This window comes from Gobio gobio, assembly GCF_949357685.1.
Source record: "Gobio gobio genome assembly, chromosome: 14".
Classification (NCBI taxonomy): Eukaryota; Metazoa; Chordata; class Actinopteri; order Cypriniformes; family Gobionidae; genus Gobio; species Gobio gobio.
In genome coordinates, this window is record NC_137107.1 from 44,089,776 (window position 1) to 44,112,650 (window position 22,875).

The 22,875-nt window shown below is 39.1% G+C and overlaps 2 protein-coding genes across 2 annotated transcripts; one reads left to right on the forward strand and one right to left on the reverse strand.

Moving 5' to 3' along the window:
- Nucleotides 1–1,546: 1,546 nt before the first annotated feature.
- Nucleotides 1,547–7,607, reverse strand: atp5fa1 (ATP synthase F1 subunit alpha). Its single transcript, XM_079835744.1, has 11 exons — nt 7,415–7,607; nt 6,665–6,740; nt 6,212–6,381; nt 4,641–4,814; nt 4,360–4,526; nt 3,973–4,273; nt 2,626–2,850; nt 2,445–2,552; nt 2,116–2,260; nt 1,879–2,029; nt 1,547–1,766 (listed from the first exon to the last, which is right to left on the reverse strand). The coding sequence occupies exons 1-11, from the start codon at nt 7,472–7,474 to the stop codon at nt 1,688–1,690; spliced, it is 1,656 nt and encodes a 551-aa protein (XP_079691870.1). The 5' UTR covers nt 7,475–7,607; the 3' UTR covers nt 1,547–1,687.
- A 998-nt stretch (nt 7,608–8,605) lies between these two features.
- On the forward strand, nt 8,606–22,857 carry haus1 (HAUS augmin-like complex, subunit 1). The gene is made up of 9 exons (XM_079834508.1): nt 8,606–8,746; nt 9,186–9,360; nt 9,508–9,643; nt 10,939–11,073; nt 12,172–12,295; nt 12,402–12,467; nt 19,253–19,324; nt 19,572–19,619; nt 22,322–22,857. The coding sequence occupies exons 1-9, from the start codon at nt 8,726–8,728 to the stop codon at nt 22,379–22,381; spliced, it is 837 nt and encodes a 278-aa protein (XP_079690634.1). The 5' UTR covers nt 8,606–8,725; the 3' UTR covers nt 22,382–22,857.
- The last annotated feature ends 18 nt before the right edge of the window (nt 22,858–22,875 follow it).

A 22,875-nucleotide genomic window follows, 5' to 3' on the forward strand; every position in this document is an offset into this window, starting at 1 on the left:
GCAGTGAAGACAATGTAGGAGTTGCCTGGACCACGTGTGTTGCTATTAATGTTTAATATTTATTTTTAATGAAAATTAAAAGAGGCAGAGTGGTGTTTTAGGACATTTCTCCTGGAGCGCCTTCAACGCGTGACTATTTCGCTTCAACCGCTCGATTTATGTGCGTCCAATTCGCTGTGGACGCACGAATGGATTCAAAATGTTCAAGCGTCCAACTAGACACGATTTTGATGCTCTATTCGCGTTTTCGGACCGAATGCAATGATTGGACGAACATTGCTTGGTCCTGAGACTTCCACAGAAGAAATATGTACATCTTTTAATATTTAAACCACTTCTAATTATTAAACGCTATAATCAGGATGTTAAGAGATTTTTAGTATAACACAAGTTTTTTTAATCCTACCGTATCTTTAAGCAGTTCTGTCACATTAGAATGTAAAACCCTTTTGGTTCCAATTGGAACCTTTATTTTTATAGTGTCTGAAGCAGTTGCTGTAGTTTATGTAGGTGCACATTTACATATGGTGACCATGTTACAAAACATCTCACTAGACTGTCAAAATGATTGTCAGTTCTGTAGTGTGACTTACCCATGTGGGGGAAGTGTCAGTTGTATTTCTAATGCCATTTCCAACTGCAGGACTTCAGTTTGTTAAGACCATGTCTTACATAATCATTACAATTTCTCCATTGGCATTATCAGCTACTGCTTAAAGTTTAATCCAAATTTTGACCAACTACTACAGGGCTTTTGTATTTTACAGCAAATGCACATTGCCATCACTAGTGTCCTGAAGTGCACAGTCTCCACCTGGTGGTAAAGACATGAAACCAACAATAGTTTAAGCTGAAGAAGAGTGTCCCTAGTGGCAGAATGTGTAACTGCCCTAAAATGATATTGAACTGATATGACCTCAGCTCACACCACAACTAGGTTTGAATACGAGGTTTACAGGTAAACAAGTTTTGAAAACTGAAATCTCTTCATGACTCATGTTTCACACATGAAGTGGAACACCGAGTATCAGCAATCAGAAGTCCATTTCAAAACTATCAGTATTTTACAAAAGGGTCCCATTAGTTAAGGTTAGTAAATGCCTTAAACTTCAATAATTGACATGTCAGTATATAAATCACTCAAACGTAGTAAAAGAGCTTTTCATAGTTCAAGTCTATTAAATCATTAACAAAACTATTGATTTTAATGCATTAGCAACTGTTGAAATTAACACCTAGTAAAAATGCTTGTCTTTCATTTTTAGTTCATGTTAGCTATTGTAGTAAATGTTATAAAGCGTTACCAAACTACCCATTGTATTTTAAATTGTAAGGGGTTGACGACTCAACTAAATCAAAGCCACATTTTCATTGGCACAGTTTGAGATGTACATTATATTTACAACCCTAGAAAACAGTAACACTGGGCTACCTTTAAACATTTAAGGCTACCAGTTGACACATTAACCCGAAATGCACCGAACACCCCTAAATAAACACTGAACAATTCAAACAGTCACAAGCACACAACACAGAGAGAAAGAGATGGAGTTGGGAACACTTTATTCTCTGTTAGGAGATTTCTGTACATCGAGGATCAAGTGCCACTTGAATTTCTTTAGGGTTTGTATAAATTTAAGCAGGAGCACTATGCGAACATTGACAAAACATTAGCAATACAGGAAACTTAATCGAAACTTGAGAGGAAGCTGAGCACAATCTGCTTGAGTTTTACATCAGAGGGCTCTGAAATTTTACCTTCGGTCCTAGAACACAAAAAGATAAGAGTATAAGCGATCATAGGAGTTTTACAGTGATGGCTCAGGAACAATGTGCTCCTGGCATTTCTTACAATGAAGAATAGCTTCTGAAATGTACCTGATAGCTGCAAGCAGATCCTGGTGCTGGCTGATGACGTGTTGAAGGAAGGCTTTTTCGAATTTGGTGATCTTGCTGGGCTCCATCTTATCCAAGTGTCCTCTCACACCAGCATAAATGACGGCCACCTGCTCCTCAATGGCCATTGGACCTTAAGACAACAGCATGGGAACATTACAGATAGGTTGTGAGTGTGAGCGTGTCCTCCTAAGCACTAGAGGGCAGCAGTGTACTTACAGTACTGGCCCTGCTTGAGCAGCTCTGTGAGTCGCACGCCTCGGTTGAGCAGCTGCTGTGTGGCGGCATCCAGATCAGAACCGAACTGGGCGAAAGCGGCCACCTCACGGTACTGAGCCAACTCCAGCTTCATGGTACCAGCCACCTGGGGGACAAAGCCGGCGTGTTAGAACCCAAACTAGGGCTGCTCTATGTAAAAAATATTGAAACATTGACTGGTTATATATAGCAATATGGGGGAATAAATAAAAATAATAAGCTATATTGTGCAGCCCTACTAGAAATAAGCTAAACATCCATTGGGAGCCAAACTAGGACACAAAACAAACCTGTTTCATGGCCCTGGTCTGGGCAGCAGAGCCGACACGGGACACGGACAGACCCACATTGATAGCGGGACGGATACCTTTGTAGAACAACTCGGTCTCCAAGAAAATCTGCATGAAGAGATGGAGTAGATCAGCTTGTGTATCCAATCTTTGTGCAGCATCTGCTTGTGCAGGGACTCACCTGTCCGTCAGTGATGGAGATGACATTGGTGGGAATGTAAGCGGACACGTCTCCGGCCTGGGTCTCGATAACGGGGAGGGCGGTGAGGGATCCACCACCGAAGTTGTCGTTCATCTTGGCCGCTCTCTCCAGCAGACGGGAGTGCAGGTAGAAGACGTCACCGGGGTAGGCCTCACGACCAGGGGGACGGCGCAGCAGCAGGGACATTTGACGGTAGGCAACAGCCTGAAAGAGACAAAGCTTACATTTAGCTACTGTATCATTTGCAGGAATGTTCTGTCCTTTGGATGAGACGTTAAACCGAGGTCCTGACTCTGTGGTCATTAAAAATCCCAGGATGTTCTTCGATAAAGAGTAGGGTAACCCCGGCATTCTGGCCAAATTTGCCCATTGCCCTCGGTCCATCATGGCCTCCTAAATCACCAATCAGCTGGTGTGTGTGGTGGGCTTCTGGCACAATATGGCTGCCGTCGCATCATCCAGGTGGTGCTGCACATTGGTGGTGCCCCCCTTCTATGTAAAGCGCTTTGAGTGCCTAGAAAAGCGCTATATAAAGTAACAAATTATTTGATACGCGCATTTCTAGGGCGATGTTAAAAGTAAACAACCCTGTATTGTTAGCAATATTTTTAAGATGAACATTTACTGGACTGAAGCAACTTGTTTACTTAACCAATACAATGGTTTAAAAAAAAAAGGGGGGGGGGGGTTCAAATAGAGCATCTAACACTACATTTGAGGACCGTTTGTCTCATTCATCGCTTCGCATTGGTTTTAAAATTGCAGAGCTTTGATTATAGATCTAAAAGCACTTCAATATTTTAAGACATTATTGGGAAATTGACATCGGCTACCCTTAAGCTCTCAATTTACTTCACAGGCCATCCGAAGATAGTAGTTTTTGCCCATATAAATAACAGCAACTGCACCATATTGCTTGTTTGGGTACCTGAATAACATTCAGATGTGAGATCCATATTCTCACTCCATCATACCCATAAAAGCCTGATGTATATGATACTCAATCACATATGCAAGACCGCAGCTTTAGAAGTGGTATTTGAGTTACCCACAACCATTTTAAGTGCAAATAGAGATTACACATCTTAAACAAAACATGTTTCTATAAAATATTTAAATGTAGTTGATAGAAATTGTAAGAGTCCATCTTTCAAAATAAGCCCTTAAGTTTGTTTTGATAACATCTTTGTCAATGTTTAATCAACAAGTTGGTGCTTCACCCTTCTATAAAAGCCCACTAGTTAGTCTAGTGTGGCCTATATGACACCTTGGTCATGTCTGGATTTAAAGGAGTAAATGCGACTGCAGCTTTAGTGCCAAGTTCACCTGTTTGGAGAGATCGTCATAGATGATCAGGGCGTGTTTGCCGTTGTCTCTGAAGTACTCGCCCATGGAGCAGCCAGAGTATGGAGCCAGGTACTGCAGAGGAGCGGCGTCAGATGCGGTGGCGGACACCACGATGGTGTATTTCATGGCATCGGTGTCCGTCAGCCTCTTCACCAGCTGGGCCACGGTGGATCTCTTCTGACCGATGGCCACATAGATACAGTACAGCTTCTTTTTCTCCTCTGTGCCTTCATTGAAGCGCCTCTGGTTGATGATGGTGTCGATGGCAATGGCGGTTTTGCTGGGGAAAACATTTATAAATGGATTGAGCTACAATAGGCTTGAAGCAAGCAATGCCAAAAAGTCTAGTCATCTTCCTACACTTACCCAGTCTGTCTGTCACCAATGATCAGCTCTCTCTGGCCACGACCAATGGGCACCAGACTGTCCACGGCCTTGATGCCGGTCTGCATGGGCTCCCTCACGGAGATGCGAGGGATGATGCCAGGGGCCTTCAGACCCACTCGCCTACGCTCGTTAGAGCCCAAGGGACCCTTGGAGGAAAAACAAAGACAGATTGTTTAACTCTTAAAGGAACAATTCTGACAATTGGAACGAATATTAAAGAAAGCAACTACAACGATGCAAGCATCCAATTGGTGTCACACCTTGCCATCAATGGGGTTTCCCAGAGCGTCCACAACACGGCCAAGCAGCTCCATTCCGACAGGAACATCCACAATAGCTCCGGTTCTCTTGACGACGTCACCCTCCTTGATGAGTTTGTCGTTACCGAACACCACAACACCAACGTTATCAGGCTCCAAGTTCAGAGACATTCCCTAAGAGGAGAAGCGGTTAACCAAGAATACAGAGACTGGATTCAATATTTAAAAACAACTTTAATTCAAATCATTTAATTTCAATTTGAGTTATTTATGCCAAGTTACTAAATTTCATTTAAAGCTTTACTAGTCAGACAGTTTTATAAAAAATAAAAAAATAAATTATATAATCGACTTGTACCATTTTATTTAAACACCATGTTTACATTTATACTACAGGGGGCGCATTACAGAAACGTTCTATCTTAGGTCTTAACTTAAGATATGAGAAGTTAAATTCTCACAATTTCGTATTACAGTAGCAAATCTTAACTTGATTTAGGCTTCTTATCCCACCTTACAAAATCAAATTTTTATTTGGGAAATCTTAAACCTCTCCATCGAGTTCGGTAATCAACTGTCAGGTCTGTTACCAAGCAACCAACAACGCGCAAACTGCTTCTGAGGTAAACCTGAAATCAAAATGGAGAAACTACAGCATACTTTAGCCTTTAACCTTGGTCGCAATTTGTCAACTAAACGCAAAATCATGTGTTGTGGAATCTGTAATCATTTACTAGTATTTTATCAAAGCACATCCTCTGGGTCCTCCACCATCAAACGCCACTTCTCTTCATCTTGTATAATTAATAAACGCAACACCAATCTGAAAAAGCTCTTTGTACTGTGATTTTTACCATTGGATTTCCAAAAGTTTTTAAGTTAGGACACCAGTGGGGTTGTCCTAAAGTTAAGACAGCTTTTAGGATTTTTGTTGAGTTAGGATGCTTCTGTAATACCCGTTTCCTATCCAGAGTTAAGGTAAGATTATTAATTTAAGAAATGTCATTCTGTAATAGCTTTGGTCCTAAATGAGGTCTTAACTGAAATTGCTATGGTTACCAAACAGATGTTAAGATGTTTCTGTAATACACCCCCAGATTTATAATTTAAACAGTTAACTAGTCAGCCATGTTAAATATTTAAGAATTGATTCTAAAAATGTAGGGGGAAAGTAGGCGTGTCTATACTAGACAGTGCATACACACAAAACATGCATCTCTAACAATGCACTCAACAAAAAGTGTAGGTATACTGTGAAAATTAAAGGGATAGTTCACCCAAAAATACAAGTTTACTTGACCTCAAGTTGTTCCAAACCTGTATGGATTACTTTTTGCGGAATAAATTATATTTTGAAGGAAAGGGTAACAGCTTAATGGAAGTCAGTGGTCCATCAACTATTTGGTTACCAGCATTCTTCAAAGCATCATTTGTGTTCAGCGGAAGAAAGAAATTTCACACCGGTTCGGAATAACTTGAGGGCGAGTATATCATATTGGGGTGAACTATCCCTTTAAGACTCTTGAAGCATCTGGACTGCTTGACGACCTCATGACCCCTGTCTCGCTCACCTTCAGGCCAGAGGAGAACTCCACCATCTCTTCAGCCTGCACGTTCCTCAGCCCGTACACACGAGCGATACCGTCACCGATGGACAGCACGCGGCCGGTCTCCTGCAGATCCGCACTAGTATCAGCTCCGAGAATCTTCTCCTCCAGAATGCTGGAAACCTCCGCTGTGCCTGAGAAACAGTGGAGAGTGTTTGAGCATGCATGGCTGGATCGGTCAACATATTTATGCTATTATACAAAAGCAACACCTAAATCAGGGTTCCTCATACTCCTGCAAGGTTCAGCTCCAACAACCCTGATCAAACACTAGTCAAGGTCTTCAGGATCACTAGAAAAATCACAGGAAGGGGTGTTTGATTAGGGTTGAAGCCAAACTCTGGCCCTCCAGGACCAAGTTTGAGGAACCCTGACCTAAACAACCCAAGGGCAACATGAAGAGAAACATTTAATAACCTGTCTTCTGCAGCCATGGTGTGGCAGTGTGCAGGTTCTTTGCTCCAACACATGCAGCAGCAACATTCTTGGAAACCTGCAATTGCAAACATATTGGTTATTATACTATAATGACACAGTTAGTAATAAACAGACAGCAGAATCCTAGCATGTTGCTCGTGAGCCCTTGACCTTCATGCGCCATCAACAACCACACAACTGCACCTAAACCTATTAGCAGTGTAATAGCATACCAACTACAAATACTAATCGAAGTGTGTGTAGCTTATTTGCAAACATAATGTGTTCAGTGATCATAATGCGGCACAAAGTACTATGACATCATCCAAACAAACACACGCCTAAATAAAGAGTAAACGCAACAAAATGGCTATACATGGATGCACTAAACCATGAAATAAGCACTCAAATGCTCCACATTCACTCATGTAGATAGTAAAGCTACTGACAGCTGATCTGTCACAAACCCGAGCAGCATTTCCTGACCTTCAATTGGGAAAGTCATTCATTGCTAATAACTTCGCTAAAAATGCACTCGCAACCTTTTAGAAGGCAAATACACGCTTTATCAAGTAGATACGGCCCCCTAAAAATACATGTTGCCGTCGTTAAAACGAAAAACAAAGCTTAAAGAAGCGCAGGATAGGAAGGCCCTTCATGCTGCAAGATGGCGACGCGCAGCCTCACGCCATTTACAAGCTCTGACATTCACCGGCTCGGCGGTGTAAAACGCCACAAAAGGAGACTTACGAATCCGGCACGTCTGGGCAAGGAGCGGGCCAGAGCCGCCGCAACGCGAACGGAGAGCATGGTTATTGATAGTTTGTGTCGCGTGAGCTCGAGTGTGTATTCTCCTGCAGCGGCCGGCTGGAGCGCGAGGAGCTGAGTGAAGGAAATGGAGGTCGTGAGCGCAGCTCATATAGGAAAGGTCAACAACAGACCCGGATGTAGTTCCTTAGACGACACGATATATTTTTGTTCATATATAGATTATAACGTGTAAAGTCAAGGTTATATCAATTAAACTGTGTTTGTGTTGATTTAAAAACAAAAAATATTTATAATATCAGGCAGTTTTATCCAAAGCGATATACAAAAGAGGAACAACAGCTCATATTTTATGAACGATTACTTCTTAATAGTATAAACATTGGCCAAACATACCTTCTTTTAGAAAAACATACGTCTAAATTGGCAAATTATTTATGTGATTTAATTTAAAACTAGATACAGTTATTTTATTTTAATTCGTTGCATGGGAAAGTATATGTGCACTGTATGTTTATAAATATAAACCAATAAAACAAATCTCAAAATTATATTTACATAGTGTTAACACTTTTGTGAAAACAATACATGGTGATTTTTTTTAAGTTTTTTTTTAGGAATGTTGTGAAAATGTTAACGAACATAAAACGTACTTCTTTTAAAGTAAAAATAAAATACACAACTACTCAAAAACATATCTTCTTCCTTTTTTTTTTTTTTTTTTAGAAAAATATACTTCTTAATAGGCAAACTAATATAATTTAATTTAAAACTAGAAAAAGGGAGAAAAAAAATATATTATTTTAATTTGTTGTATGAGAAAATATATTTACACTGTATATTTATCTGTATTCACAAATTACAGAATTATTTTTACATAGAGTTAACGCTTTTGTGATAACAATAAATCTTATCTTTAAAAAAAAATCACGCAAATTAAAAAAAAAAGTTTAAGTTGAAAGTAACAGATATATATTGATCTAATATTATTCTTCTGCGTTAGTCTCATAGACCGTAAAAAAATGTGTAAGTCTTGACGTTTTGAACATTTTTCTTTGGCTTGATATGAACGTATAATTCATGCTTTTATTTGATAAAATGTCAGTTCCCTTGATGCGTTGTCATTTGGCGGTGCTTCAGCGTCCCACAATCTCATTGGTCGGTTTTTCATTCGGGCAGCCAATGAGAAATGCGCATTGAGACCCCGGAACAAGAAGAAGAAAACAAATCCAGTGGCGGGAGCGGAAGTTTATAAATTAATCTGATTAGAAGTGCCACTGAATTATTGGAAATATGTGCGAGAAAAGCAAAATCGTGAGTTAATGTCTTTGTAGAAGTCACTAGAATGATATACGCTAAATTAATGAAATGCGAAACAATTCGCTTTGTCAATGCTTAAATGTTCACAGCAGCTCCATGTAACGTTAGTGTTTATCTGTGCTAATCTTTTTTGTATACTATATATTTTAACGTTTTCATTTTGATATGGTATGTTGTCTTATACAACACGTCCTTGTGTGGTAGATGAAAACAAAACAACAAAAATGAATACAACAATTTTGGACATGCAATACTGTGGTATCCTTTGTACCTTGAAATACAAAGTGAATACCAGTGTAAATGTATATAATAATCATTCAGAATAATATTATGTTTTAAAGTGCCATGGTGTTGCCAAGCTATGGCAATTAACATTGATCCTTGAATCTCAAAGCTTTTGCATATACCATTACATTTACATATACAATTGCAGGTGACCCAGTGGCTCAGGAAGGTGTTCGGTCAGCAGCCGGTACCGGAGTTTGAGGTGAACAAGCGCACAGTGGACATTCTGTACGAGCTGGCGGAGAGCAGTGAGATGAGATGCAGAGAGGTTGAGCTGCTCATCGAGGACCACGAGCAGAAAACAGAGGAGTACAGCAGTGATGGTGAGACTCTGAACAGCCTGCCAAGGGCATGAATGTTCAGCAAATGTACATTTTAGGTTGTGGAATAAATGAATCATAATTTTTTAGTCTTGTTTTCATGTTGAGCTGGGGCTGCTAGTCCATGATTTTCATTGTGGTCTATGGCAGGAGCCCATCTGCAGGAAGTGCTTCTCCAGGGGGTTGGACTTCAGCTTGGAGGACTTTCCAAACCCACAGTGGACCTGCTGTCGGTGCTGGAGAGCACAGCTGAAGTGCTTAAACTCAGGGACACATCGCTTGGAAGGTAAAATAACATGTTACATCATAAATGCATCATATATTGATTTGATAAAAGTAGTAGATGTGTATTGATCCACTTCCCTCATATACTGATAACTCTCCTACCTCACATCCGCCTTCACTTTGTTATTTGCACTACCGACTGTTTATTACAGTAACAACTGTTTACTTATGCATTTTGCACTACCACACCGTAACTGGATGATGCTCATTTGCACTGCCGACTGTTATTTACAGTACCAACTGTTTACATCTGTATTTTGCACCGTACTTCTAACTGTAATATGCAATCACTTTCCACTGCACTTTTACACTTTTTTCGGATAGCTTCTGTCCATAATTTATTGCACTACCTTAATCCACTACCATATTCCTCATTTTAGCCTAACATATCATTGTATACCTCTATCTGTAAAATTCTGTTTATAGTAATAGCCATCTGTATATTATATTATATTCATAGTACATATCCACCTGTAAATTCTGTTTATAGTATTAACCATCTGTATATTATTCACTGTACATATTCACCTGTAAATTCTGTTTATAGTAATAACCATCTTTCTATTTATAGATATATTTATATATATTCAGTACATATCCATGTCCTGCACTTATGCAAACGTTGTATATCCTGCACTTGCTGCTATTGCACTTCTGGTTAGACCTAAACTGCATTTCGTTGCCTTGTACTTGTACTTGTGTAATGACAATAAAGTTGAATCTAATCTAATCTAATATATCTATTACAGTCATAATTTAGACATGTTCCTGATGCAGCATGCGTGGTGGTTTTGGAACCGCGTTACTAAAAATATTGATACTGTTCGTATCACTGTGTATCAAGATCCAGAGCTGAAATTCAGAAATGGTAATAGTTGGTTTTGTTTCCGACGCTTTAAGTGGTAGACCAATCACAACAGACTGGGTCATCTGACCAATCAGAGCAGAGTAGACCAATCACAACAGACTGGGTCATCTGACCAATCAGAGCAGAGTAGACCAATCACAACAGACTGGGAAAGAGGGGTTTAGAGAGACTGAATCTTCGTACAAAATATTTTCAGACTTTAAGAGATGAGTGGTGATGTGCAATGTATATTATTAAGTGTTAAAGTTGTAGGAGACCTTTAAAACAAGATTAGGAACCTTTAAAGTAGCATAATTGGGGCACTTAAAAACTAGTTGTTAGTTGTTGCATCCCAAGGATCTACTAGGCAAAGTCACATTAAGCCGCGTCCCTATGTGCATAATAACTGATCTAAACTGTGTTTGATTTCACACTCTTGTTCCCTCCAGCTACATGCCAGCAATCAATAAACTGACCAATGACGTGCTGGAGGCGGAGAAAACGGACCGCAAGTTGCAACGGGAACTTTCTGCTGTTAGGAAGAAAATCACTGCCTCAGTTGTCCTTCGGAAAAAACATCAGGAGTACGAAAACACAAGAGATAATTAATGCATTTCACTTGGCTGTTCTTTGTTTGTTAATTGTGCAAAATGGTAATGATTTGGTTGGAAAGATTCTTACCTGTCATGATTTATACTGCTCCTGTCATTAATTCAACTCCTCTTCCTGATTATAGTAACTGCTCAAATTATTCTAAAGCAGGGATTTTCAATCTTTTAGATGCCACAGACCCACAAATATGATCAAAATCTAAAATTTAAGAGGCATCCATTTTTTATGAACACCAATTTATGCACTTAAATATTAGTATTTTATAGTTATTTTTATAGTCACAATAGTAATTTACTGTTAAATGTATTATTTATTTAATATTAATCTAAATGTTCTTTATTTATATTGATCATAATCAAAATTTGTCTATTTAATAGATTAATATATTTTTTATTTTAATCACTTATTTATTTCAATCTTATGGAAGTTTGTTTCCACACTGAATAAAGAATAAAAAAGGTAATTGTGACTTTATCTCAGAATTGTTTTAGATTATATCTCGCAATTCTGACTTTTTTCCAAACGCTGCATTCACACGGGGCAATGGCGTTGACGCTTCTCATTTACTTTGAATGGGTGATGTCATGCGTTGCCGAACTGAATTGTGGGTTCCGTCGCGTTGCAAGCGGCAGAAGTTGAAGATTTCTCAACGTTTCAAGCGCCAACGCAGGCGTCATCCAATCAGATCGCCCTATGCAAATACCCTAGCGCAGACGCTAGCCAATTGCGTTCATGCAACCCCAGAGCAGACGACGTGTGATTGGCTGTTGTCACTATGACGGTCGCATCAGCACGAAGCTTCACCGTGTGAATGCAGCGTAAGAATGGTGAGAGATAAACGTGCAATTCTAAGAAATAAAGTCTTTATAGATAAATTATCTTTTACTTTTTAATTTTTATTCTGTGGTGGAAACAAGTTTCTATACAATCTAATGAATCAATTAACTTTATTTTGATCATATTATTTATTTATTTGTTCAGATTTTCTTAAGTCTTTTCCACGGACCCCTGGAAAACCTTTGGAAACCCCTGATCTAAAGCTAACACTTGTGTGTGAAACTGTTTTTCAGCGATTTGACGAAGATCACACACATACAGCAGGTGGAAGCAGCTACAGCGGAGGAGAGGCTTCTTAACATGGACTTCATGAAGAATAAATCCAGAGATCTCGCTTGCAGGAATAAGATTGCACAGGTTTGCGTTTCTTTTTATTTAGTATTGTATCCAGGCATCAGTTCATACAGTTTGATTATATCTGTCATGCAGCCTTATACAAACAGAATCTGTGTGTTTATGACAGGAAAAGCTGGATTCGCGGCAGATGCATGATTCTCTTACCCATCAGGCCATCCTGCAGTTATCAGAGGTAAACTACCCTACTGATTTACCAGATCACAGACCAACAAAGATGTTTTTAATAACATGATGTGAATGCAGCATTAGTATCATAAAGTCATTCTATCTTTTCAGGATATTTTTGTGCACACCTACAATGGCGTATAACTAGCCTGTTATGATGTAAATGGCATTTGTAATTGCATCATGTAGGGATTTATTTTAAAAAGGCCCTTTTACAAAGTGTCGATTTAGTTTTTCGGCTCTACTAAAATAGGTTTTCATGCTTGAATGTTAAAGGGGTGATGAATTGGGAAATCAACTTTCCCTTGAGCCTTTGATATATAAAAGTTCATCGTGATATAAGAATATCCTGTAAGTTTCAGAGCTGAAAACGTCCTTGTTAGTCAAAGAAAAGCTTTTATAGACACCAGGCCCAGAAAACGAGAGATCTCACAATATGTCGACCACTGACATCATAGGATGCAGAAGCATAGGATGCGTGCGTGTGTGTGTGTGTGTGTGTGTGTGTGTATTTGTGTACGGTTTGCGGTTATATTCACTGATCGGGCGACAACATTCCAATCAATCGCGGGTGGATGAGAGATGATATCTTTGTGTTTGGTTGATAAAGGCATTTTGCGAGTCCTCTGAGCGTTTCTCCAGACGCTTTCAAAACAAATCCCACATGTACTGAGAGGAGCTGAAGCTCATTAAATATGCAAATCTTATCCAATCCTAGCCGTGGGCGTTAACTTCCAAGTCTTCAGTGCGGCACGCCCATAAAAACCAAGCGTTTCTTCAGAGAGCATCAAAACCAATGCAGAAAATAGCCTATTACGTATTTATTATGATATTTCTTAATGTAAAAACCACGCAAACGTCATAAGTTTACCTCAGACAACAGTAAAAAAAAAAAAAAAAAAGCCAGTTTATGACACCTTTAAAATAAAACATTATTTTTCACATATTTGATCATCTTGTCATTTGACATTGTTGTAGCTCCTCTCTTCTCAGTCTGTCAGTAACCCTCTGGGGTGGGTTTCCCATACAATGACGACATTACATACAATGCATTATTTAAGATGAACAACCGTATTGTCACATTTGTCATTCAACCACGTTGGTTAATGATGTCACGCAGGTGGTGGAGAAATAACTTATTTTAATGAATCTGTTTGAGATAATAAATGCTAGATTCTTTGCTATAAATTACGAACATGGCATCTGAGAACTAATTCTCATTTTTGTCAGTTTGTTTTCCAGATTCAATCATAGGCTCGTTCTTGCGTACTAGAGCACGTACGCATATATTTCGTAATAATAATTTGTTACATTTATATAGCGGTTTTCTGGGTACTCGAAGCGCTTTACATGGAAGGGGGGAATCTCCTCAACCACCTGGATGATGGGACGGCAGCCATATTGCGCCAGAACATCCACCAGCTGATTGGTGGAGAGGAGACTGAGCGATGAAACCAATCACTGGATGATTAGGAGGCCATGATGGATAGGGGCCAATGGGCAAATTTGGCCAGGATGCCGGGGTTACACCCCTACTCTTTTTCCAAAGGACATCCTGGGATTTTTAATGACCACAGAGTCAGGACCTCGGTTTAACATCTAATCCGAAGGACAGTGCATCTCTGACATCCGCATCCATCACTATACTGGGGCATTAGGACCCACACAGACCACAGGAGGAGCGCCCCCTGCTGGCCTCACTAACACCTCACTCTTCAGAAACACCGCTTTAAATTAAGGATGGGGATTTTTGTCAATTTCTCATTTCGATCATCGATAGGTCTCAAAAACGAGTACTCGAGTACTCGGGGGCGGGGCATATGCAGGGGGCGGGGCATGTCCGTCATTGAGATAATGAAAATACTGTTATGAAAATGGTTGTTGACAAATAAAAACGTGACATGAAAACATGAACATATAAAACTAAAAATAACTGCTAGATTATGATGCATAAATGTATTTGAAAAAGAAACATCTTTATAAAATGACCGTCTCAAATAACCAAGTCAATAATATTGAGCATGCCTTTGAGCTGAAACTGTGGAATAACACCACCCTGCAGAGCTTGCTAGCTGGTTAATAAACTCAACCAAACGCACCCTATATCAATTAATATGAAGATTAATATGAACCTATTACAACTTAAATCAACACAAAAGGACGTGAATGCGCACGTGAACTTCAGCGTGCTAGATTTTACAGGCGAAGGGTTTGAAACGGAACATTTTGAATGCGCTCTTCCCTTAACAACGCTCATACACGGACAACGAAAGCACACAGAAACAACATTTTATTAAAATCGTGTTCTCATTATAATGCTTTGACAGATTGACTCTGCACATCATGCACTTAATTGTATTATTCATGATCGAAGCGTTTACAGACATCACTGCGCGTTTTCGAACTCATAACGAAAAACAACTTTAAATAAACTAGGTCTACTGTTAAAAAATATGAGAACAGTATAGCACTGCTGCATTACTAATATCAATGATTCTGAGAAAGAAATAGCCTATCTAAAAAGAATATGACCGTCTCTAAACCATAATGTCGAGCATTAATGCATTTGAGTAGCCTGGATGCCAGCCGAATTTAGCCCCGCCCACAAAATGTTTTGCTCGGGCAATTCGGTCTGGACTCGCTCCATAGAGGAGGAATTATGCCCGAACAGAAACTGTTCGGACCAATGAAATTGTCAGGGCGGGCTTTAGACGATGATGGACAGATGATAAACAGTAATGTAATCATGCACGTCATCGAAGGCTCTTGGGTTGAATTTGCTCTTATCCTAAACGGAGAACTTGTTCGTATATGCGTTCACCTTTACTATTTCTCTCAGAAACGATGATCGTGTTGGTAAGTACTCTGTGTATCCTTAAATTATTTTATTACTGCCAAAGATCGTTTACACTCATGTTTTTCTTGTAACGTTACTTAATCATGCGTGCATGCAGACAGGGTTTCCAAGTGTTTTTGCAATGTCGCGCACAATTGCTACTCAAAACGTTTGGTTGGCAAAATATGTTATTTTGGCAAGGTTGCCTGCTAAAATTCGCATTCCTGGGTTTATAAAATCACATAATTGGGGTCGCTTCAATCCGCGGACATGGAGAAAAACACGGACTTGGTAACAGTGCAGTTGAGTTCTGTTGACATTTGACAACTAACGTTACGCGTCGCTCCGTTGCTCTGATTGGTTGTGGGTCTATCCAATTGAGGTCTTTCCTGGCTCGGTTGAAACACGCCCCATAATCAAAGCTCAATGGAGCGGTACCAGACTCAAATTCTGACTAGAATTGAGTATGGCCACGCCAGGCTAGCATTTGAGCTGAAACTGAAGAGAATGAACAACAGCCGGTACAACGGCAGCGCTTTGCTAGCTTAAGCTCAACCAAACGCGTTTTATATTAGATTAATCAGATATAGACAACATGCATCTGCAGAAAAGGACGCGAATGCGCACATGAACTTCACGCAAAGCATTCCGGGAAGGCGGCGCTGCATTTGAACAAACGCCGCGCGTCAAAAAAGCTGACCGAAGCTCAACTTTATGCAAATGAATCCGTTGAACGCAACGCGACTATCCAATAGAAGTAGAGCACATGGAGACGGAGGGAAGTCTCTCGCCGGTCCTTTGTTTTTCATTCCCCGCTGGCTCAAACACACACCCATAGCGGTAAACTTGAGCAACGCCCATCAACATACACATGAGGGGAAGCGTCACAACACCACGCTTCAGTCGTGCCGCGAAAGTGGATCAGTTAGGTTACTCTAATTTGACCACTTTTTCCAGTAACGAGTAATCTAACGCGTTACTATTTCCAAACCAGTAATCAGATTAAAGTAACTTATCCAAGTCACTGTGAGTTACTTTTTTTTTGTCATTTTCCTTAGTAAAAATATTTATTTTTGCTTTCTTGTTTAGTCTCAGCAGGGGTTTTCCTGCATAGAGAATTACGAGGCGGCCGCTCCGTCAAATTTCTTGCCGCCTCCGTCTGTCGACAAAACTCAAGACAGGCAGCCAATTCAGATTAGGCATGTCGTGATAATTAAATAATCATCAGAAATATATATTGTCACATTATCCTTCAGCAATCATTATTAGTATATTATTATTTGCTAGTAGCCTACAAAGTCATCTAAAGCTATTCCATAGCTGAATGTCTTTCCTCCGCTGCAGCTGTCAATCATTCTCCGTTCAGCAAAACTGCGCGTCGTTTGGTTCCAGTCAGCAGTAAAGCTCACTCCATATGATATATTCCCGTTATAATACTTGATATGTTGATAAAATAATTTATCTTCCTGGAGTTTATCTAGCGGTTTCTGAAAGATGTTCGCTACTCAGGTGACAACACAAGGACTATTAATTAGCATCACACGCACAAGAATTAAAAACTGTGAAGAAACAAATAATCAGTGAATGTTTGGACCGATATAGGCTACATAGTAGACTAGGATTTGTGGGCTCAACGCTCATCTTCTCTTTATGCCGTGGACTTTTCAATGTGCACTCGCGCTGCACTGCGCACTCTGATTCCATGTTGCTTTAAGCGCATCATTCTGCACCCGGGATGCGCATAAGCGCTTTGTTGCCGCTCTGTTTTGAAGCGTTTCATATATTTTCATAGTTTTGTGCACTTAAAGATTATTAAAAAATATATATATAAAAAATAAAAATATAATGTTCTTACGTTTACAATAAAATATAAATCTTGTAATTTTATATTATTTGTGTAGGCCCATATAATTATTTACATTCATATATAAATATAAATTAAAAATTATATATAAATTGTTTTTCATAAATGTATTTAATAAGAGCACAAAGTAATTTGTACCTTTTCATTAACATGTTTAGGGTTTTATGTTTAGTGTTTTATGTTTAGTAACATGTTTTATGTTTAGTGTTGGCAAAAACGGTTGTCATTTTTATGTTGAGGCTGCAGAGGTGTTGTCGGCAACTGATGAATGTAACTAATAAAGTAACTTGTAATCTAACTTAGTTACTTTTAAAATCAAGTAATCTGTAAAGTAACTAAGTTACTTTTTCAAAGTAACTGTGGCAACACTGCCAATCAGACCTCCGGTACCGCGCAAAATGACGCAATGACCAATAAAAAAAGAGACTTTTTTTTTTTTTTTTAAGTCAGGGCGATCATCGTTCTCATGATCGATGATTGCGGTCACGTTCGAGTACTCGATTACTCTACCACTGTTGCCCATCCCTACTTTAAATCTCTTGAGAAACTAAATGATATCAATTAAATTTGTGTATATACATAGGAAATGAAATATATAGATTGTAATAAATGTCAGCTTGCTTATTTTGCTCAAGATAAGGATTTATGAAGTCCATGTAATGCAAACAAGAAACTATGCTTCTAACCGAAAGCTGTCGCTCCAACCACTCAACTTTCCAATGCGGTTTGTTGTGTTTTTTATAGGAATTATGGTTTCGGGAAACACGACTCCTTGAACATAGTTGGCTAATGATGCTTTAGGGAAATGCACCCCTGCTTACTTTCTGTCTCTATAAAGCCCCTCCTCCTGTTCTCTAATTGGTCGGTTGTGTTGTGATTGGTCAACCTCTTCGAGCGTGTTTGGAAATATCCCACCCCTCACCATAACCGAGAGTTTCAACACACCTACTAATGCCCTGTCCAAATACCCACACTTGCGGTCTTTGCACTTGACCACGTTCCTGTATTTGGCCCAAGTGTTCAAGTAGGAGTGTGTATAGAACTTTTGATTACCTGATGGGACACGCTTATAGTGTTGCACAAAATGCAAGTGTTTGCAGAGCTTTTTTTTATTTTCAGTACTTCGCATTTTAAAATAAACTTCTAAATGTCTGTTCAGTAGTCACTACTTAATTTTAAAATTGTGGCGCTAATTAAGTGATAAAAAGCAGTTGCGAATGTTACACATAGCCTACTCATCTTTGCACCAATAAAATGTGCAACTCTTTGTTTTACTATGTAATATCTAGTTAATTAAACTTACGGTGGAATGTTTTCCTCGACATCTTGTGATTTCGGCGTACGCGAGTTCCCGAATATTATGCATGATGGGATACACTTAGCCTCGAATACCGCTCTGAAGCAGTAGTCGAGATGGTGTGGGTTTAGTGTGCATTAAGGGCACTGCACTTTGGTATTTATAAGGCCCTGTCCCAAATATTGCACTTTCGGTCCACAAGACCGTAGGGTGTCCAATTCGTCATTTAAGCTTAAAGAAGAGTGCTCGTGAGCGCCCCCTTTGTGCACTTCAGCTGAGCCCGCAAGTTTGCGAGCTACGCAGAGGACTTCTACCCTGTAGTCAAAGCGGCATTACGTCGTGAAAGTGCAGACTCAGAGGAATACCGTGAGGGTTTAGGGTGCCATTTGGGGCCTAAGATATGGGACAGTCTTGTGCACTTACTTCCTGTCGTGTACAAGCGCTCTCAAGTGGCCAAGACCGGAAGTGTGGGTATTTGGACAGGGCATAACTAGCTCAACCAGGCCCCGCCCCTTTATTTTGCGTATGTCTTGGGCGGGAATTATTTAATTGAAGAATATTGTGACGTGCTCGTTCCTGGAAGAAAGTTCAAGACTACAATGGAGGCATTTCGGGGAGTTCAGAAACAGTGACACTGATATAGACAAGAACTCTTGCTGGAGTGAATTTGTGCTTGGGAACTTTGCAGAGCTTTTTCAACATTACACACTAAAGAACATTTAAATTAAATAAACATGACTGAAACAAAACTGCATCTTACCAGAAGTTGTTTTCTCAATTTTTTTCTATAATTAGAAAATTGCCGCGCTGAAAGAAGAAACACTACCTTTGAAGAAGAAACTAGAGCCGTATAGTGATTTGAGCCCTGTAAGTACATTCATATGAAGATTTGCCTTATTGAACATGGAAACCATCATATGGTTTTGTTGTTTGATGTGTGGGTGGTTAATAAATATTCATTTTTGTCATGCACATTATGTAGGACACAATTCAATAAAAAGAAAAACACATCCACATTCAAATAAAGCATTGTTAATTGTTTTTAAAATTCTTATCATTGATCCTTCATCAATCCTTCTCAGTATTTATTATTGCTGTACTTTTTTTTTTCCAGAGTCCAGCTCTTGCACGGGTGAAAATCGAGGAAGCTAAACGAGAGCTGGTACGTTTTCATTCACAGTTGTATTAATTTATATTAGTGCTGTCAATCGATTTAAAAAAATAACTAGATTAATCACACATTTTTTCTGTGATTAATCGCAATTAAATACACTTTTTATATGTTTTCAATATATTTTATAACGTAATAATTTCACTGTAAATCGCCAAATTAAAGGGATGGTTCTCCCAAAAATGAAAATTCTGTCATCATTTTTACTCTCCCTCAAGTTGTTTCAAACCTGTATGAGTTTCTTTGTTCTGCTGAACACAAAAGAAGATAGAGTGAAGAATGTTTGTAACAAAAGCAGATAGAGCAACCATTGACTGCCATAGTAGGGAAAAAAATACTATGGTAGTCAATGGTTGCTCTCTCTGCTTTGTTACAAACATTCTTCACTCTATCTTCTTTTGTGTTCAGCAGAACAAAGAAACTCATACAGGTTTGAAACAACATGAGGGAGAGTAAATAATGACAGAATTTTCATTTTTGGGTGAACTATCCCTTTAACGTAGAAACAACATAAAGACAGTATATTTTGAATACTTGTTAAATGACATATTTTTATAAATGAAGGCCAGTATCAGTGATACTAATACAGCTACTGATGTCTCAATGAAATGGGTTTCCCCCCAAATTTTAAACATTAATAATAATAGCCACTCAACATTACAGTGTGATTGAAAGCTTTTTAACATTTATTAGGCTTAAAAAATATAATAACTTTTTATTTAAGTGAACCTAAAACAATCCTTACATAAACCTAAAGAGACGGAGCATATTTAGGCCACGCCCACACCGGGGTGGGGTGGGGGGGGCAATCCAAAGCACTCCATTGACTTTGCATTGCGTGAAGCGCCTCCTTGTCATTACGGACTTATAACAAAAAACAGAACAATGTCTAAAAGCTGATATGTGACAAGGTGTACAGCAAACAAGCTAAAAAACCCAGAAAAAAGTTTTTATAAGCTGTTGACCCAAAAAAACAAGCGTTTATGGAGACAAAAGTGGAGACAGGCAATAAGACATGAAGCTTCAGCAGGAAGAATGGGTACATTTTGGGATCCTGACACTCAGTATGTCTCAGTATGCCTATGTGTGCAGTAAACATTTTGTCACTGGTAAGTGAAATATCCAAATGTCAGTTTTATATATGATATTTCCTGTCTCTGATTACGTTCCCCTGTAGTGGGCGTAGTTCTCAGTGTAATAACATAATAGTAAAGTAATAACCCCGGTGGGCGTGGTCTTCAGATTATGACGCGTGTCGCTCTGTCTCGATAATAAATGTCATATTTACCTGTGGCCTTGTCTAACAGGTAGGAAATATAGGCTACAGAAATGTAATACAGTTATCAAACAGCCCGCACTGCATAAATGTATTAAATATAATTTAATTCTTATTAAAGCTACAAACGTTCTTTAGTCAAGAGCAGTGAGTGATTTTCTCTGTTCCCTTTCGTCTTTGATTAACTTTAATGACAGACAGATCTGCCGCTGCCGAACATGACGCGGATCCCATTTTCTCACAACTCTTTTAGTTCATTTAAGACGTTATTTAAATCATTTAAACCGGTTCTTATGCGGATACTCGACAAAACTGACATTTTGGCATAATTCTGTGTGTTGTTTGTTAAAGCGCGAAAGAGAACTCGATTTTGTTGCGCTGTCTGTACATGCATGATACTGGCGCGTGTCGTGTGTGTGTGACAGACCATTCACAGACAGTGTGTTCTCTTGTGTCTTGTCTCGCTTGAATGGTTTTAAAGCATTTACTTGAATAAGAGCGTGATCATATAATGTAACGCTAGCCAAAGGATGAAATAAAAACGGATACTGCATAATTGCGTAAAATATTTTTAGCGCATTAAAGGTGCACTATGTAACTTTTCCGTCCACTAGAGGTCGCCTGTTCAAAACAAAAGCGTAGTTTGATGACACCACGTTTGAGCGCAGAATCCTGGGACATGTGGTCTTCACCTCACAGCCGGTGGAAAAGAATCGGGATAGGACTCGGCCAGAAATCATGTTCAAGGATGCGATTATTAACGTTACTGTAGTATGAAGCAGAGCAGGAGCGAGTGTTGTGGAGCTGAGGAACCGCTGGAGTGATTGTTAATAAGATAAACGCAACGCACGCCTTGCGAGCAGCGAGACTTTTATTATGACACAGTTGCCGGCGCCACTTCCGCTTTTCCAGTCATGAGTATGAGGTAACACAGCTCTGTTTATCATATCAGATACATCTGAGTGTGTTGAAAATTATGTTATGACGTTACTCTGCGTTCTCTCCGCGGCTGCTATGACACTTGTTCACACTGCAGTGAGAGTAAAGCGTTTCTGCAAAATAAAAACAAAACACAAATAAAATAAAACCGGAAACCGAGGGTAACGCAGATATGACGCCATCGACAGGCGACTCCCTCACATGTCCCGGTTCCTTGGTTAAAATAGCAATTTCTCACGATGTACAAATAGTTGGAAACATTTGAGATATTGTAAGTACTCAACTGAACGAAATATATAACACTGGCCTAGTGGTTTTTGGATATTTTACTGAATTTTTTTTGCACAGTGCACCTTTAAACTGGAAAAATTGTATTGCATGCGTTAACATTGACAGCACTAATTTATATCATTATTATACATATATAATATATACTTGTTGGAAATAGTAATTTGAGTAACATTATTTGTATTCAAAGGCTGCCTTGGATGCCCAGCTGGAGCAGAAAGTGGACTTCATGAACACTTTATCTAGATAACTTTAAATATCTAATAAGTATGGAAGCTTGTTTCCGCCACAGAGATATAAACTCGCAATTCTGAGAAAAATGTAATCTTTTTCCCCCTCAGAATTATGACTTCTCTCACAATTGTGTTTAAGTCTCGCAATTATGACTTTTTCCCTCGCAATTGCAAGTTTATATCACGCAATTAGGACTTTATAACTCACAATTATGACTTTATAACTCACAGTTATTACTTTATAACTCACAATTGTGACTTTATAGCTCACAATTGTGAGAAAAGAAGTCAGAATTGCGTGATATAAACTCGCAATTGCGAGGGAAAAAAGTCATAATTGCGAGATGTAAACACAATTGTGAGAAAAAAAGTCGCAATTATCTTTTAAAATGTTTTATTTTGTGGCTAAGACGAGCATAAATGCGATATTAAACATGTTAATAAATGTAATACATTTGACTTTTGTAATAAACGCAATTCCTCTCCGAATCTCATGGTGGTGCCTTGTGTT